We start from the raw sequence: 16,406 nt of genomic DNA on the forward strand, positions 1-16,406 counted from the left end.
TAACGCATCGGCAAAATTAAAGAAAAATGCCTCACTGCCACGACGAACATGACCACCACGGCCATTCCCACGACCACGGCGAGCACGATCACTCAGACGACATCACACCCGCGCTGCAGTCTTCGCTGTATGAACAAATCAACTTTGACGAGATCACGACGCTCAATGAGGCGCGTAGAGACGCTGGCAAGTCTATCGTCAAGAAGACGTGGGCAGAGAGATTGAGCACCGAGCCGGAGCTGGAGAGCGATGCCGACGAGCAGCTTCTCATGACGGTGCCGTAAGGTTTTCATCTTCATCTTCTTAGTCTTATTCTTCCTTCATTTTTTTCTATAATCTCTCTATCACTTATATATATGCATCATTACTTTAAAACACCCCGAAAAGCTTCAATCTTGTTCTACTTCATGTCTAGCAATTTCATTTCAGTTTTTAACCCGTTTTCAACAGATTCACAGCCCAAGTCAAGCTACACTCCATCCTCATCCGCACATCACCATCCCTCTCGGCCCCCAAAACGCTGCAACTCTTCATCAACCGCGACAACATCGACTTCTCCGCCGCCGAGGAATCCACGCCGGTGCAGACGCTGGAGCTCTCGCAGACGTCCGACATCCAGGAGATACCCGTCAAGCGCTCGCTGTTTGGGAGCGTGCAGCGGCTGGTGCTCTTCTTCGTGGACAACTTTGGCGAGGGCGACGAGGACGTGTCGCGGATTAGTTACTTGGGGTTCAAGGGCGAGTGGACGAGGCTGGGGAAGGCGCCGACAAATATCATCTATGAGGCGGCTGCGCAGCCGGGGGATCACAAGCTCAAGGGGACGAGTGTGAATGAGATGGGAAGCGGGATTGGAGGGAGGGGGCCCGGGATGTAGATGAAATGAAATGAAATGAAATGCATGTGATGACGATGATTATGGAACAAAAGAATTATAAACTACTTCTATTACATGTATAATGAACTTGTTGAAGCAATATCTTTGCTTGTAACTTACATCTCTTTATACCACTGAAGATTGAGTGAGTTGAGCTGCTGCTTCATCAATCAACTCGTAGGTACGTACCCCGCGAGGCTGAACCGCTCAACCACCCCGCCCGCAGAATACCCGAGCCGCATAGCCAGAGCTAAACTCCAAAATTTCCCATCATATCATCCAACCAAGGCGAACCTCGACCGACCCAATCCAGCCCCGAGGGCCCCCAAACACAACCACCCAATGATATCCACATAAACGCCACACACAGAATCGCATCAATGCCTCCCAGGATACCCATCCGAGTGGCTCTGCCACGCCTCGCCGCCGTCAACCGGCCTGCGCTCCTCCTCCCACACATCCCCCAGCGAGGCATCAAGTACGGCTGGTCGACCGCTCCGCCACGATCCAAGCACAAGCGCTTCAACCAGCCGACTTCTGGCCTCCCCGCCCTGACGACCGGGCCCGCGGCTGCGCTCAAGCGGCGCGAGAACACAACGCCCCTGCGGACAGGCGTGCTCGCCGTCAAGAAGGGCATGACGAGCATCTTCCAGGGCAAGATTCGAGTGGTGTGCACGGTGCTGCAGATGGACCAGGTGCAGGTCGTGGCCAACAAGACGCGCGAGAAGCACGGCTACTGGGCGGTGCAGATTGGGCTCGGCGCCAGGCAGGGACGCAACGTGACGAGCCCGATGCTGGGATACTACGAGGCAAAGGGCATTGCGCCCAAGGCCGAGCTGGCTGAGTTCAAGGTGCGCAACCAGGAGGGATTACTGCCTGTGGGTGCGCAGCTGCTGCCGGACTGGTTCCAGCTGGGCCAGCACGTCGACGTCAAGGCCCGGTCGAGAGGAATGGGCTTTGCAGGTGGTATGAAGCGCCACGGTTTCGCCGGTCAGGAAGCCTCACACGGTAACTCCAAGAACCACCGAACAATCGGTTCAACGGGTCCTTCGCAGGGCAGTGGAAGTCGTGTGCTTCCCGGAAAGAAGATGCCCGGCCGCATGGGCAACGAGTTCGTGACGGTGCAGAACCTCAAGGTGCTCAAGGTGGACAACGAGCTGGGCGTGGTGCTCGTCAGCGGGCCGATCCCCGGTCCCAAGGGCCGCATCGTGCGGCTCCAGGACGCGAAGAAGAGGAAAGCCCCCGCGCTGCCGCACAGGGAGAAGGCGCGCGAGGAGCTGGACCAGAGACAGCCCGATCTCGAGTCCAAGCTGGAGCAGGCGAGGCTGAGGCACCTGGAGATGCAGGCCCAGCGGAGGGCGCACGTGGCCGAAGTGTAAAAACAACATACCAAATTTCATGGCGGGTATCTGTAACGAGTACATGGGGATAAGATGAAGGGACTAAAAGGGAAGAAAAAGGCAAAAGAGGAAAGCGGGCTTTTTTTGTATTTATAGGAGTACACTATACACATCATGACACTCATGAAGACAAACTACTAAACCGAAAAATTTCTACTTGTACAAGAGCCATTTCGTCCTCGACCCAGCTCCATCTCTCACGCGCATCCATCACCTGTTGAACGCACCCTGCTGTCTAAATCCTTTGGTCGACACATCATCCACCAGCACCACATCATCCTCATCATCTCCCAACAATCCCTTGAACGGATCATTCCCATCCAGCAAATCCACCACCGTCCCGTCCTCCATCGTCAGACTCCATGTAGTCGTCTCAAACAGCGCCTTGTTCGAGGGCCGAAAGCTCGCGAAGCGCATGACACCTGCGGCTTTCGATCCGCGCACCGAGAAGCTGATGTCGATGCGGCCCTTGACCTGGTTCATCTCGCCGCTGATCCAGGGGATCTGGTGCTTGAAGTAGATCTCGTCGCCGAGGAGGCGGTTCGCCTCGGGGGAGGTGCGCAGTGCGTAGAGCGTGGACGAGATTATGGGCGATGAGGACTTTTGGTAGTTGAAGATTGTGACGGAGCATACGGCCACGACGGCGAGGAAGATGGGCATTGTGCGGCGCCAGCCCTGCGAGACTTGGCCGACATCTAGACAAAGGGTTTGTTAGCAAATGAAAGACCTAATTGGAATCTGTTGAGGCTGTAATTTCACTCACCGGGAAGCTCGCGATCGGCTCGCCTCGACATCATAGGCCCATCGCCGGGCTTCGGCGCAGGCGTCATCCACCGCTTCTGCACCGCTCTAGCGTTCCAGCCTGCACTTTCGGTGCTTCTGCCGCCGCCGACCCGCCGAGAGGCCGCGGACAACAGCCTGCGTCTCGCAATTCGCGATATCATGCTGGATGTTTCTGCTGCTTTTGGTCTACAAGGTCGGATAATCGCAAAGGTCAGACCATATTTAGCATGAGGCTGAAGGAATTTTAGTGGGGAGGCGGTTTGTTGTGGTGGTGGGGTGAAAGGGACTGGGTACGTACCTCTGCGTTGTGGCGTCATAAGGCTGAGAGCTTCTGTTGGAAAGCTATCAAGGTGTCGCTGCCTTGACATCCTACCAGCTTCCATCATCAGCGTCGTCTACTTCTGTTCACTATTGTCTTTTTCTTCGTCTTAACGGAATAGCATTGCTTCACTTCACGCAGGCCTTGCTTCTACCTGGGCATCTTTCATTCCTCCCCATCAGAAGCATCGTCGTCACCACCATATTTCGCCTTCACAATGGCCTCCCTCGCCGACACGCCCACCACCCGTCTAAGGCGAACATTTGCCTACCCCAACGACTCCGACTCCGACTCCCTCGAAGCAATGGACGAGCAAGGTTGCCTATCCCAAATCTAATCCCTTCCTCCTCAAACTCAGCTAAACAAACCCGCAACACAAAAACAGAACAAGACTCCCTCATCCAAACCCTCACAACCCAAAACGCATCGCAAAACGAATCCCTCAACCGCATCCTCATCGCCCTCCCGCTTCTCTCGACAATCGCCTACGTCCGCCCGCTCTTCAACCCCGCTACCACATCTTTCGCAGTCTTCTGCCTGACGTCCCTCCTCGCCACGGCGTTTCTGCTCTACAAATTGCCTCCCACCGAGACGGGCATCCCCATAATCGATTCCTGGGCCAACGGCTCCAAATCTAGTGCTTCAACGAGATTTCAGCTGCGCAGTCCTCTTAGGGGAGGCGGTGCTGCTGCTGGTCTCGGCGTCCTCGGCCGTGCACCTGTTGAAATGCGGTCCCCTTTGGAAAGGACCCTGCCGTATATGAATCTTGGCCTGGTTGTCTTGCTCATCCTCATGGGCTTGGTAAGAGGAGACGAAAGAGGTGGGGGATTTGGCTGGGTCAGCATGGGCAACCTGCCGGCCCTCGTCTACTCCGTCGCCATAACAGCAAAGATTGTCATGGCAGGCGTAGATCCGGAGAAAGAACTGGCTGGTCTCAAGTACGGCTACAAAGGTGCTTGATGGAGGCTTTTTATACATATATGTATATACTAATTACAAAAAGAAAAACAAATGGGCACCTAGGCCACCTTGTAATACCGAGGAAATGACAGTTCTCTTTGTATTCTTCTTTTATTTCCACACCATGCCAACAGTCACCGAATTTTGACGGCATGCCGCGCCCAGATTCACGCCCCAACCCAAATAAAAAGCCCAACATCGTCTACATGTCTATAGAATCATTAAAGCGTAAAATACCATGCCTTCTCAAAATTCCGTCGACACCCTTGGGTGGCCGAGGGAAAGGATCCACAAGAGGGCTCGCTTCAGGGGTATCAGACGACTTGTCCATCACGAGGGCAAGTCCATGCGATTTGACAGCATCAACCAGCGCCGGCACCATATCCTGACCGAGAGGTTAGCTACCTGCAGGAGAGAGAGAGGGAACCAGAAAGAAGAAGCAAAGGAAATATCATCTTACCAGCAACCTTGAATAGCATATCAGACCCATAAAGTTATTCGTCTGCGCAATCCGCACCGCCTCCTTAATTGACATCGTCCGCCTTCCGCTGGCCTGCACCGTATTCTCATCCCGACCCAGGTCGTTGCACAAGAACACTGGGAAGTTGGGCTGCTTCCAGTTGAGAGCAGTACAGAGTCGTGCATTGTAGCTGCTAAACACCATGGAACGCACAACATGCGATGAGTGTGATTGTGCCCTCTGAGCTCGGGCATGGTCGAAAACGATTGTGAGGATCGAATCAACGTAAATGTTGACATCAAGAGCCGGGCCCAGGGCCAGCGTCTCCTCCTCCTCTGCAGTCGGATATACAATCTGCAGATTGACGTGAATGCCCGGAGGCAGAATGGCCAGTGCGTCCTTCAACGTTATTCCTGCAGTTGCCAAGATGTGGTAGATTTCGGCAATGTCCTCCGCCGTCTTGGTCGCTAGGCCCGCGAGCTGAGCGCGGCTAGCGCCCTGAGAAGTGATGGCATCGAATTGTGCAAATGACAGCCTGCAGACGGGAATATCGAGCCCGCCGCATGAAATCGTCCATTGTGGCCAAATAACGGGCACAGCGTCGCTCGTGTACTGAACAAACACTCGGACATAGTCACCAGACAGGCTTGATCCGGTAACAATGGCGTTTGTCGGCTGGTTGAACTGGCTTGTTGCCTTCCAATAAGTCTCAAAGTCTGTAATCTCAAGCGGCTGCCCCCTGAAAGGTTTGATCACCTGCGTGTTGAAGGTGATTTGGCCGATGGCTCGTAGCCGCGGGTCGAACAGTGGCAAGACAGATTTCGAGGTACCTGACTGGTTCAGGAATACAGATGGCAGCACCACCGTCTTTGCAATCGTCTTAGCGCCGTACGCCGGGAAAACATCAAAGTCGAGTGAAAATGTCTTCAAGTTGTCGACTTGGAAAGAAACAATGCGGGTATCTTCTTGGAATGGCAAAATGATATTCTTGGGGATGAGATCAGAGACCTTGGAGGAGATTGTTAACCGAGCAGCTGGATACTTGCCATCCTGGAAGAAAACCAGTGGTTGCTCGCCTGAGTCCTGGAAGCTGATTTGCACCACCGTCTTGGTATCAAGGAAGTTGTGGCCATATCGTCGAAGTGGGATGATTGGCGGAGGCAGCTCCAGGATCGGGATAGCATCCGGATCCAGCGACATGGGTAGGGGGGCATTGCTGCTGCCTATGATGTCAATCGGGGGCTGGCCTCCCAATGGGCTTGCTTTCGGACGCCTGTTGAACGGGGTGAGCAGCTGCATGCACTCCAAGTGGCCCTCCCAAGCGGCATAGTACATGGCGGGAAGGTCCTTTTCATCCCGTATTGTCGCATCGACGCCAATTTTGAGCAGCGCCTGAAGGCATTCGACATTGCCTTCGCTGGCAGCATGCAGCAACGGTGTCCATCCATACAGCTTGTCGATTTGATCGAGGTCGGCTCCAAACTGCTTCAGGAGCAGGAGCAAATCCGAGGTCCGTCCACATCGGGCTACCAGGTGCTGGGGATACAATCCCTCGGCATCGGGGAGGATCTTTGCGCCATGCTTCAACAGTATTTCAACAATGGCGACTGACCCATGCTCGCAGGCGAGGTTCAAAGGCACATGGTCTGCATCTGATACAGGGTCGATGCGAGCCGATCTGGCGAGGAGGCGCTCGACACACTCGACATGCCCGTGTATAATGGCATGTATCAGTGGCGTGAAGTTGTCGTGATCAATCAGATCAATGGTGCTGGAGTTGGCTATTCAAGAATCAGACGTTAGCTGCATTGGCCGCCAAATGATTTGCCCGGGAAGTCTCAAACCCACAGTTTAACAAAGTTTCCAACATATCTAAGCGTCCATGCAAACTAGCATAATGCAGCGGCACGCGCCCGTAAACGTCGGTTCGATCCACGGCCACTTTAGCCTCGAGGCCCCATTCCAAGACGTGTTGTCTGCCGTAGATGGCAGCCTGGTGCAGGCAATTTCGCTCGTTGATATCATCATATGAATGCAAGTCCACCAACCCTGTATCCAAAAGAACCTGCAGAGCACTTTTGGGAGCTTCGTTTATGGCTGTCAAGAAGGTTCTTGTCAGCCGCTCCATCAAAGAAACATCGCTATCGCTAGCCTGGGTGGCCGATTGCATCTTTGCAAGAAGATCCTTTATCGATTCGAGGTTTCCGGTAATGACGGTATCCAATAGAAGCGTATCGGCATCCCCCTCATCGGTCCCCACGAAATGTTGGCTTGTAACGACATGCGCAGTAGACGAGTCGAAGTTGACCTGAATTCCATCAGACCAGGCACCAAGCTCTTGAAGGCTGGTGGTGGCCTGGTCTGACAATTCGCTAATGACTGTGGCATTGAAGAACGGCTGGACCTCGACGGCACGCGAGAGGTACAGCTCTTTTGTCTTGGACTTGGATGTCTTGTCCCATTTCTTGAGAATCTTTGAAAAGGCAGTACCGTTGATCTCGACAAACTGCTGAAGCTTGTTCAAGTCCGTGGCGAATTGCTGAAATCCCTCTTCGAGAGTGGTAAATTTGGACGAGCGTCTCGAAATACCCTGGCGCGACTGAATGACCTTTTTCTTATCGAGCAGCGTCTTGAGGCGGATTTTGAGCTATGTAAAAGGTTGGCGATGACATTGTACACAGGATGAGGGCACGGATTAGTTTGGTATACATACCTCGGCTTCCTTTTGCAGATAGAAGGCATTCACCTTGTCCAACTCTCTCTCCTGGTCGGGCGTCAGCAATGCCGCCGGAATGTTCATCATGGTGGCTGCATTGAGTGTGGCTTACCAATTGGAAGAAGAAAGTTGCCTTGTTTGCTTGCAGAGCAGCCTGCGAGTCGGCAAGTGTGGCTAGGCGGTGGCCGTCATTTTGTGCAGCAAGGGTCGGAGTAGCTGAAAGCTTCTTGATGAGCTGGAGGGCAAATAAGGTCAAGTGTTAGTCAAAAGTGGTACAAGACACAGCAATGGATGGTGTACAAGGGCGCCAAGTATGCCACTGATTGGGGAGAGAACCACAGGGTGGCATGCAAGGACAAGGATGCCTGGAGCGGGTTTGACACTCCCCCCTCTATCAACCTCCCATCACCTCAGGGCTTTCTTGAGTAGCACAAAGGAAGATGCGAAAAGAAGGCACATCAAGGAGGGGGAGGAAGATCAAAGAGGGGAAAGAGTGAGGGCAGCCGTGTTGCTATAGCAGCGATGAGTAGATGAATGGATAGATAATTACCTTCTTCAAGGCCTTGTAGTTGACAAAACTGGCAGCATATTCGGGAACTTCAAGCTGGCGCTTCTGGATCTGCTTGCCAAATTTCCTGCGGCACATAGCTATGTGAGCTTGGGGGGATTATTCCCGGGGCAGCAGGGGTTGCGTCACGACGCAGCACCCATCTGACTTACATATTGCGACACAGAACCCCCGGGCGGACGGGAGTCGCGGGGGCAGAGGAGTTAAGGAAACAGAAAAGCCCAAGCCGGGCAGAACAAGGAAGGATATACTGGCCGAAGCAGCACGGGCTACAATCTCACGCCTGTAAGCTTTCTTTGGGTGACGACAGGTTGGTGGTAAGATGTGGGCGGCGGCGCCTGTAAGAACGACACTGCTGTGACATTTAGCTGCGTGTGCGACAAGCAACGTTTGTTCTCAATGACAGCCATATCGACGGGAAAGGACGGAGGTGACGAAGGGCAGAGCAGGGGTAGTTGATGTGCCAGTCTCCAACACTTGTCCGCGTGGGGGGAACGATTGACTGATGGACGTCGGCAGCTCGCTGACAAGTCCATGGAGCCCATCAGACAGCAGCTCCGGCGCGGCTCGTACCTTGAAGCCCTTGTCCCGCTGTGGCAGCAAGCGGAGGTCGGTTCTCTGCTTCCGGGATAGTTTGGGATGCAGGTTGAGGCCGAGAGGAGTAAGAAAGCCGGGATGTAGCAGAGTGGGAAATGCAAGACAAGAAGAGCCAAGGCAAGGTGTAGCGTATAGTGAGTGGTCAAGGCTTTTCGATGCTACTTGGTGCAAGAGAAAATTGTCAAGAGGAAACGAAGGGCTATGCTGTTACGTACAGGAAGAGACGAGGCCGCGGTCAGAAAAACCACTCCCGTTGCCTGGCCCCAGACTGAGATTTTCAATCACGAGGGCGCCAGCCAGCAGCAGAGAGAGAGCTTAGTAGTTAGCCTACCGGGACTGGACGGAGGATGCCGGTGTACAGAATAGGCTGGTGAATCAGATCAGACCAGCAGCAGAGGTGACGAGGCTGGGCTGACGGGGCTGGCTGCGTGTCTGCGTGTCTGCGTGTCTGGTCTGTCCAGCCTGTTAGTCAGGATGTCTCTGGTCGACCCAATTGGAGAGGAGGGAGAGAAGGAGGTCGGCAGAAGCGTGTGCTCGGTGAGGGCAGAGATGAGACTGAGTGAGTGAGTGACTAGCTGGTCCTTGGTCCTAAGGCTCTTAATCCTGACGCCCTGACTCCGAGCCGGTGAAAATGCCACTTCTCGCTCACTCAGAAGTACTTGCAAGGTGACCTGTGAAGCGGGGGCGACTCATCAGAGCCCTCGTGCTGTCTAGATCATCGCGAAGCTAGTCGATAAACCCCGTGGCAGCTGTACTGTATGTAACTTCAACGCCTTTAGCACCGCAAGAACGTCGCTCTGCAGAATCGACCAGGGTTGCTCATGCGGCGTTGAGCCTTCTGGCGGGCCGCAGTACCGACTTGGCCGTCCGAGAATAGGGCCGAAGATTAACCGCATCGCAGCTGCCCCGCGTTGCCGCCATACAAAGTGCAGTAGTGCGCTAACGCCAGCTGCTGTCGCGCAGACTTTTTGAGTCCAAAAGCATTTGCTCAGGGCCCCTCCATTGGGCTGCATTTGTAGGGATGTTTTGCCGGATCTGCTGCTAACATCGTCCCCGTTGTTTATACCGGATCCAATCGCCGTCCAGCATTGCACCTCGTGCGTGAGCGATAGGTGCAGTCTGTTTAAGCGCAGCCCATGCCGACAGCCCTCTTCTGACTTGACTTTTTCCAGCTCGTGCCCTCGCTGCCGCCACTCGGCTTCCAATGTTCCGCCCCAGAGGCGCATTAGGTAAGTTGCCAGTTGTACGGAGGTAATTGTAACCTTAAAGAGATGCCAGCATGCGGAAAGGCTAAATGCAGCTACGGAGTTGAGCGCCAAAGTACGAGTATTCATCAGGCCACTCGGGCTGATATATTACCTAACTGGAAGCTGTCGTGGCCGTATTTCTCTACCTACCCGCTGTTACTCTTTCGTATCCAATACAGGCGTATTATACTGCTGCTGCTACTAACACCATGTCCTTCTGGTATCTGGAAACGCACAAGTGTATCCATCGATGCCTCCATTCCTACCTATCTATCAAGTGTGATCCATATATTGAAACTTAAGGTTACCTACATGAGGATCCTGAATAGGCAACCAACTTCAGGGTACCTTTCCCGAAAAGTTCCACCTAATCCACCGAGCGTTGTCCACGCAGCCCTGCTGCACATACGAAGTACGAGTTACCTACTAGGTATTGATACGAGATGAGCAACAGTTTGAATGGTCAAGGCTACTATAGGTATTCGTCATTTTGTCATAGCTGCAAAATAACCGCCTCAGTCTCATCACACACTTCATTCAATCCAGCATGACATCACGGCCACTCCAGTCCACAACCCCCAAGATCAGCTGAAGCGATGTAACATCATCGCAATAAGTTACCATTTTTAACAGCTACTGCTTGTAGTCGCCGCAATCAAGAACGCAGAATTTTCTTTTTTGAAATACATAAACAGCCACGCCATTGGTTACGTTAGGTACCTATTAATCCCATTCCATCTTTGTCGGGTGATTTAGCTCTTCTTTGCGCTCGATTCTCCATCTTTCTTTTGATCGACCAGGCTCTCTGCCATAGCCTCGGCCGCAGCCTGCTTCAGCCGCTCGGTATCGTCCAACTTGCCATCTTTGGGCTTCTCCTTCGTCTCCCTCTCATCTTCGCTATCACCAAGGCTGAAGGGGTCGTTGTCGGAAATCGGATCCGGTTCTACACTCGAGAGCGGTTGCCACTTGCTTGCCTTGGCCGCTGGCGCTGCCGCGGATTCGCCCTTTGGTGAGAGCTTTGGCGAAGCATCATACATCTTGATCTCTTCGGGTTCATCCTTGAATCCCACTCTTCGGCCCTCTGGTCGCGGCGAGGTTGAGGGGGGTGGTCTGTAAACGCCGGTATTGGCCATCGGTCGGTTGCCATAGGCAGGGGCTAGGAAAATGAAATAGTCAGCCTCGCTCAGTTGTCATCATGACGTCCCGGTACTTACTACCGTCTGGCGAGAATTTCATGCCAGCAAAGTCATCGCTAAGCACCTGCGGATCTGCATCATAGTCGGTGCTTCTGCTGCTAGGGCCGCCGTGTCGGTACTGAGGTCCATCTCTGTGCTCGGCATCCTCGCTCTCGTCAAAGTTCTCCTCAATCTTCTTCTTCAAAGTGCTGATCCAACCGTTGACCTTGGTCTGGGTCTCGAGGAATCCCTGTCGAAGGTTTTCGCGGATGACGGGGAGGTCGTCCTCCAGGAAGTTGCGCTCTCGTTCCTCTTCGTATCCAGGCTGTGATCTCGTTCGTCCGTTACCTCCGCGGTTGGAGGTGCGAGCTTCGTAGGCGCCGACGTTGTCGTATTGTTCCGCCAACTGGCGCGCATACCGCTCATCCGCTTCTATCTGAGATCGCTGCGGCCTTGGGGGTTGCTGAGGAGGAACGTCCTGCGGCTCGTTCTTGGCAGCATCCGGGTCGGTCATTTCTACTTTCCCAGTAAGCATGCGCTCCCGTAGATGGCTCGAATATCCTTGTTGCGCGCAACGGCGCAACGGCGCAACAACGCACCAAGTAGAGCATTAAAGGCGGGCTCCACGCGCCCTCCACTTGCGCTCAAAACCGCCTTAATGACATTATCATCAACCGTCGGGAACGCTTCCTTCAGAATGATCTGGTTCTTCTGCGCCTCGGTCATGGGGCGCGGAGGTTTTGGCGGAGGGGTTGGACCCTCCGAGCTTTGTCTCGAGCCGAGCATTGGTGATACGTTGCCGTCGCCTATGATTCCAGTCTCTTGGTCATCATCTGACATATCAAGCGGTTGTGCGGTAGTGGGCGATTCAGCGCCTGAATCCGTCACTTTGTTCTGCACAGTCGCACCGCCAGCATCAGCATCGCAAGCTCTCGCCACTAACAAGCCGTCATAGGAGGTGGATTCATATATACCGTCTCTGCAGGAGCTGACATTGTCTGCGTCTGTATTCGCCCGCGCGCGCCAAGAGGGTCCTATGTTATCGATTTCTCGTGATTTCGCTTATAACTGAGGGCTTCAGGAATATGATTTCGCTTCAGGCTCGGGCTCTCCGTTGCGATTATGACGGAGGGGTTTGAAGCTAGCCACGACGCTGATGACGCGCCCCACCGAAATAAAGGAGCTCAAGTACTCGTATGTGAAATCAGCGTGTCGAGCCACAGCGCCACAGCGTGGCTGAGTTGGGTTCCTGATTTGCTACAGGGTAAGACACCGCGATAAATTCTCAAAAGAGAAACAAACAAACAACGGCCCAATATTGAATGGCTTCGAAACTTGGCTTTGAAAAGTAACAAAATGCTCTGATTCCTGCTTCAACCATCATCTTTATATAATGCAACTCCTCCAGTAGCTTGACGAGTGTGAAAGCATGAAATGCTTAAGCTGAAACAGGCGTCAAACAAGGTCAACCTCTCAAACTACTAGTAGCTGCTTACTTCTCACCCTATGCAAACGGCATAAACCTTCACAATGGCCGAACTTGACCTCGACTCGTCATTCATCCCAGCATTACACAAACCCTCAGCCTTACTCCCCATAGCAAAGCATCGCGAGAGCTTACTCTATGTCGTCGAGACGTTTCCAGTCACCATTGTTATCGGCCAAACTGGGTCTGGCAAAAGCACACAAATCCCCCAATTCCTCGAACGGGCCGGATGGTGCTCAGATGGGAAGATTATCGGGGTGACTCAGGTGAGCGTTTGCTCTTGTGAGAAGCTGCTTCAGATGAGGATTTCCACTGACATTTATAAATTAGCCGCGCCGAGTGGCTGCCACAACAGTTGCCCTGCGGGTCGCTGACGAAGTAGGGTGTGAGATTGGCAAAGAAGTTGGATATTCCATCCGCTTTGAAGATGTTACCTCATCGTCCACTCGCATCAAGTTCTTAACGGACGCCCTTCTCATTAGGGAGGCGTTAGCTGATCCCCTGCTGAGCCGGTATTCTGTCATCATGGTTGACGAGGCTCACGAACGATCCATCAGCACTGACATCTTGCTTGGCCTGTTAAAAAAGATTCGCAAGAAGCGGCCTGAGCTCCGCATCATTGTGAGCAGCGCGACTATCCAGGCCGAGGAGTTTTTTGACTTCTTCACAAAAGGCTCAGGGCAAGAAATAAAAAATCAGCAAGACGGCCAGTCGTCAAATGATACTGCGAAGATTGTTAGCCTGGAAGGACGAACATATCCAATCGACACTCTATATCTCGAATCTCCGGCAGAAGACTATGTCGAGAAGGCGGTGAACACCGTTTTCGACATCCACACCCAAGAGGGCGAAGGCGATATCCTGGTCTTCCTAACGGGCCGTGAGGAGATTGACAACGCTATCCAAGCAGTAGCAGAGAGAGCTGCCCAGCTGGATAGCCGACACGGACCTCTGCAGCCGCTGCCGCTTTATGCCGGGCTGTCAACGGAGCAGCAAATGTACGTGTTTGATAAGCCGCCGGAGGGAACACGAAAGGTCGTTTTTTCAACAAACATCGCTGAGGCTTCGGTCACAATCGACGGCATAGTCCATGTCATAGACTGCGGCTTCGTCAAACTACGGGCCTACAACCCAAAGACGGGAATAGAGACACTCACAACCACGCCCATATCAAAAGCATCCGCCTCCCAACGAGCAGGCCGTGCAGGCCGAACAAAGCCTGGGAAATGCTACCGCCTTTACACTGAAGACGCTTACCAGACGTTACCGGAAACCAACCCTCCGGAAATACAGAGGTCGAACCTAGCTTCAACTATCCTGCAGCTGAAGGCCCTTGGTATCGACAATGTGGTTCGATTTGATTTCCTATCCGCGCCGCCATCGGAGCTCATGTCAAAGGCGCTCGAGTTGCTCTACTCGCTGGGTGCTTTGGACGAATATGCCAAATTAACACAACCGCTTGGATCACGCATGGCTGAGCTGGCAGTCGAGCCAATGATGGCGAAAACTATTTTATCAGCGCCGCAGTTCAATTGTCTAAGCGAAATGCTGACCATTGCTGCCATGACAAGTCTGGGCGGGAATGTGTGGTTCTATCATGACGGCGAACAGAGGAAGATGGAATCTTCCAGGCGCAAATTTGCCGTGGAAGAAGGAGACCACTTGACGCTGCTCAACGTCTATCAAACGTTCATCACAAAGGGCAAGAAGGAAGCCAAGTTTTGCCATGAGCACAATCTCAATTACAAATCCCTGACTCGGGCAATTAGCATCCGAGCACAACTCAAACGCTATCTCGAGCGGTTTAACATCAAGGTGGACGAGACGCTCTCATCCAAACAGGATCACGGCAACAAGGCAGAGCACATTAGACGTTGCCTCACGTCTGGCTATTTCGCCCACGCAGCACGCATGCAGCCAGATGGAACTTATCGAAATGTCGAGGGCGGCACAGTCTTGCACGCGCATCCCAACTCTCTCATGTTTAATCGTAAAGCTGATTGGGTCCTCTTTCACGAGATTATGGAAACGGGGGAGAAGACATATATTCGCGACATTACGAAAATTGAGAAGAATTGGTTGGTTGAATATGCGCCAGAGTTTTATAAGCTTTCAAACGCAACGACTGGACCTTGATTGCGTACTTTACGGTTGGCACATGTGGACTTGTGCGTTCCATGCAGAATATTGTTGCACAGACTCGCTATTCAGGCATACAAGGCATGGCTACTTCATACTTGTGCGTGAATCGGCCAGTACACAGAAAACTCTGTCTTTGGATTCAGGCTGCTGCCGCAGGTGCCGGCCCTGGACAGCTCCATGGATCGTTCTGGAATGCCCCTTTTGCATCTGCCGCCCAGACGGAAAAGGACTGCCTAATGCCGCGATATACCCATACTGTTAGGTCTTACCAGAAGTAGTGCTTGTGATATTGCTGTTATGTAGAGTACATCAAAATTAGTGGGAATAGCCGAAAGTGAATAGAATCCAAGCCTTGGCACCATGCTCCACGATGCAGATTAGTGCTGGCGAAGCAAGCTTTTCACGCTTCTCGAAGCTCTCTAGAGGACAATAATAGTAACAATAATAGCAACTGATCTGTGGGCACCCATTTCCGATGGCTTCCCGCCGTCGATCGACTGACTTGCCTTCTTGCCTGTGTTTGCCCAGCAACCATGGAGTACAGCATATAGCAGATGCTATCCTGCCCCCTTGCTTGACTTCTCGGCCCCATGAGGATCCGTAGTACCGTATCCCTGGGCATGACCAGGTTATGAACAGTTGCCGAATTTTGCACTAAATAATGCACCGATTCAAGGCACCTATACATTGCCATGATGGGTAGCTGGGTTCACGGACCAAGAAACCCCTCTGCATGTAGTCAGAATATGAGTGTCAGTTGGATGGACATGTTTCAGCGCCGCCAACGTCGATGTGAAAGTCGAAGAAGCGTTGTTTACCTGGTTCGCTGGTTGCCATAGAGAACTCTGCCGAACCGTGCAGCAAACAAGTGTCGAGGTCAGCTTTGGACCTTTGTCTTGGATGTGGAGACTGATTCTTCAAGACTCGACGGGCCCCATGTCTCGCTAGGGTAGAAACAGCGCTGCACAAGCTTTCAAGGTTTCGACAACCGCATGCATATCAAGACCCGTTTCTCCTGTTTCGTCTGAATTGTTTTGGCGGCACACCGACTGTAGCATTATGCAGCAAGGGAGACATGGAGATGGAACATAACACAGACAGGGTCCCACGCCGGCTTAGCATCCGAACGTGTTGCCTGGCCCTCTGTAATATCAAATTACCACTAGCACCACGGAGCACTCGGTACTGTAGCTTTGATTGTTTCTGCTTGGAGCTATTCTCCGTGCTCCGTCGAGGGACAGTACTCCGTAGCATTGGCGCAGTTCCTGCGTCTAGTCAGTTGATTTCCTGCAAATAACCAGACTCCGCATCCAACGTCGTCTCACCGGCTGGGCAGTGCTCCGAACCACGGTGCTAGGGGGCATAATTCATATCGGAAAAGCGGCAGGCCCTTTTAATCAGCCGGGCAGCGGGCCGGATCTTCATATAACGGGCAAGTGCCTGCAGGACTTGTCCTATCGGTAGTGTCGACAGCATCTATAAAAAGATGGCATTTCATAGAAGGGTAAGATTGCACTTGGCCAAGGGGCGGAAGTGGCAAATGGCCTATGGTCTATGGTGGAGGCCTGAGGTGAATGAACGGAGACAGACAGGAGGAAGCGGCATTAGCACGGAGTCGCAAGTAGCGGTACATGCACCATGACCGCGAGTGCATTGCGGTGGATATTCCTTTAATGAGG

General features: G+C 53.0%; 7 protein-coding genes across 7 annotated transcripts; 4 read left to right on the top strand and 3 right to left on the bottom strand.

Moving 5' to 3' along the window:
* Positions 1–26: 26 nt before the first annotated feature.
* Positions 27–868, top strand: TRIVIDRAFT_130769 (uncharacterized protein; the record flags this gene model as incomplete). Its single annotated transcript, XM_014094741.1, has 2 exons — positions 27–280; positions 451–868. Coding segments are annotated over 2 exons (672 nt in total), but the record flags the coding sequence as incomplete, so codon positions are not given.
* A 386-nt stretch (positions 869–1,254) lies between these two features.
* Positions 1,255–2,253, top strand: TRIVIDRAFT_39520 (uncharacterized protein; the record flags this gene model as incomplete). The annotated part of the gene is made up of 1 exon (XM_014094742.1): positions 1,255–2,253. One exon carries the CDS (start codon positions 1,255–1,257, stop codon positions 2,251–2,253), a length of 999 nt encoding a protein of 332 aa, XP_013950217.1.
* Positions 2,254–2,502: 249 nt separating this feature from the next.
* Positions 2,503–3,218, bottom strand: TRIVIDRAFT_130884 (uncharacterized protein; the record flags this gene model as incomplete). Its single annotated transcript, XM_014094743.1, has 2 exons — positions 2,503–2,969; positions 3,038–3,218. Coding segments are annotated over 2 exons (648 nt in total), but the record flags the coding sequence as incomplete, so codon positions are not given.
* Positions 3,219–3,593: 375 nt separating this feature from the next.
* On the top strand, positions 3,594–4,336 carry TRIVIDRAFT_163578 (uncharacterized protein; the record flags this gene model as incomplete). The annotated part of the gene is made up of 2 exons (XM_014094744.1): positions 3,594–3,693; positions 3,762–4,336. The coding sequence occupies 2 exons, from the start codon at positions 3,594–3,596 to the stop codon at positions 4,334–4,336; spliced, it is 675 nt and encodes a 224-aa protein (XP_013950219.1).
* On the bottom strand, positions 4,331–8,158 carry TRIVIDRAFT_184479 (uncharacterized protein; the record flags this gene model as incomplete). The annotated part of the gene is made up of 6 exons (XM_014094745.1): positions 4,331–4,721; positions 4,797–6,577; positions 6,645–7,443; positions 7,510–7,560; positions 7,625–7,747; positions 8,063–8,158. 6 exons carry the CDS (start codon positions 8,156–8,158, stop codon positions 4,539–4,541), a joined length of 3,033 nt encoding a protein of 1,010 aa, XP_013950220.1.
* A 2,524-nt stretch (positions 8,159–10,682) lies between these two features.
* On the bottom strand, positions 10,683–11,969 carry TRIVIDRAFT_116704 (uncharacterized protein; the record flags this gene model as incomplete). The annotated part of the gene is made up of 3 exons (XM_014094746.1): positions 10,683–11,080; positions 11,139–11,618; positions 11,699–11,969. Coding segments are annotated over 3 exons (1,149 nt in total), but the record flags the coding sequence as incomplete, so codon positions are not given.
* A 660-nt stretch (positions 11,970–12,629) lies between these two features.
* TRIVIDRAFT_227949 (uncharacterized protein) lies at positions 12,630–14,721 on the top strand (the record flags this gene model as incomplete). Its single annotated transcript, XM_014094747.1, has 2 exons — positions 12,630–12,851; positions 12,916–14,721. 2 exons carry the CDS (start codon positions 12,630–12,632, stop codon positions 14,719–14,721), a joined length of 2,028 nt encoding a protein of 675 aa, XP_013950222.1.
* Between the last annotated feature and the right edge of the window lie 1,685 nt (positions 14,722–16,406).

This window comes from Trichoderma virens (assembly GCF_000170995.1).
Source record: "Trichoderma virens Gv29-8 chromosome Unknown TRIVIscaffold_91, whole genome shotgun sequence".
NCBI classification, from domain to species: domain Eukaryota; kingdom Fungi; phylum Ascomycota; class Sordariomycetes; order Hypocreales; family Hypocreaceae; genus Trichoderma; species Trichoderma virens.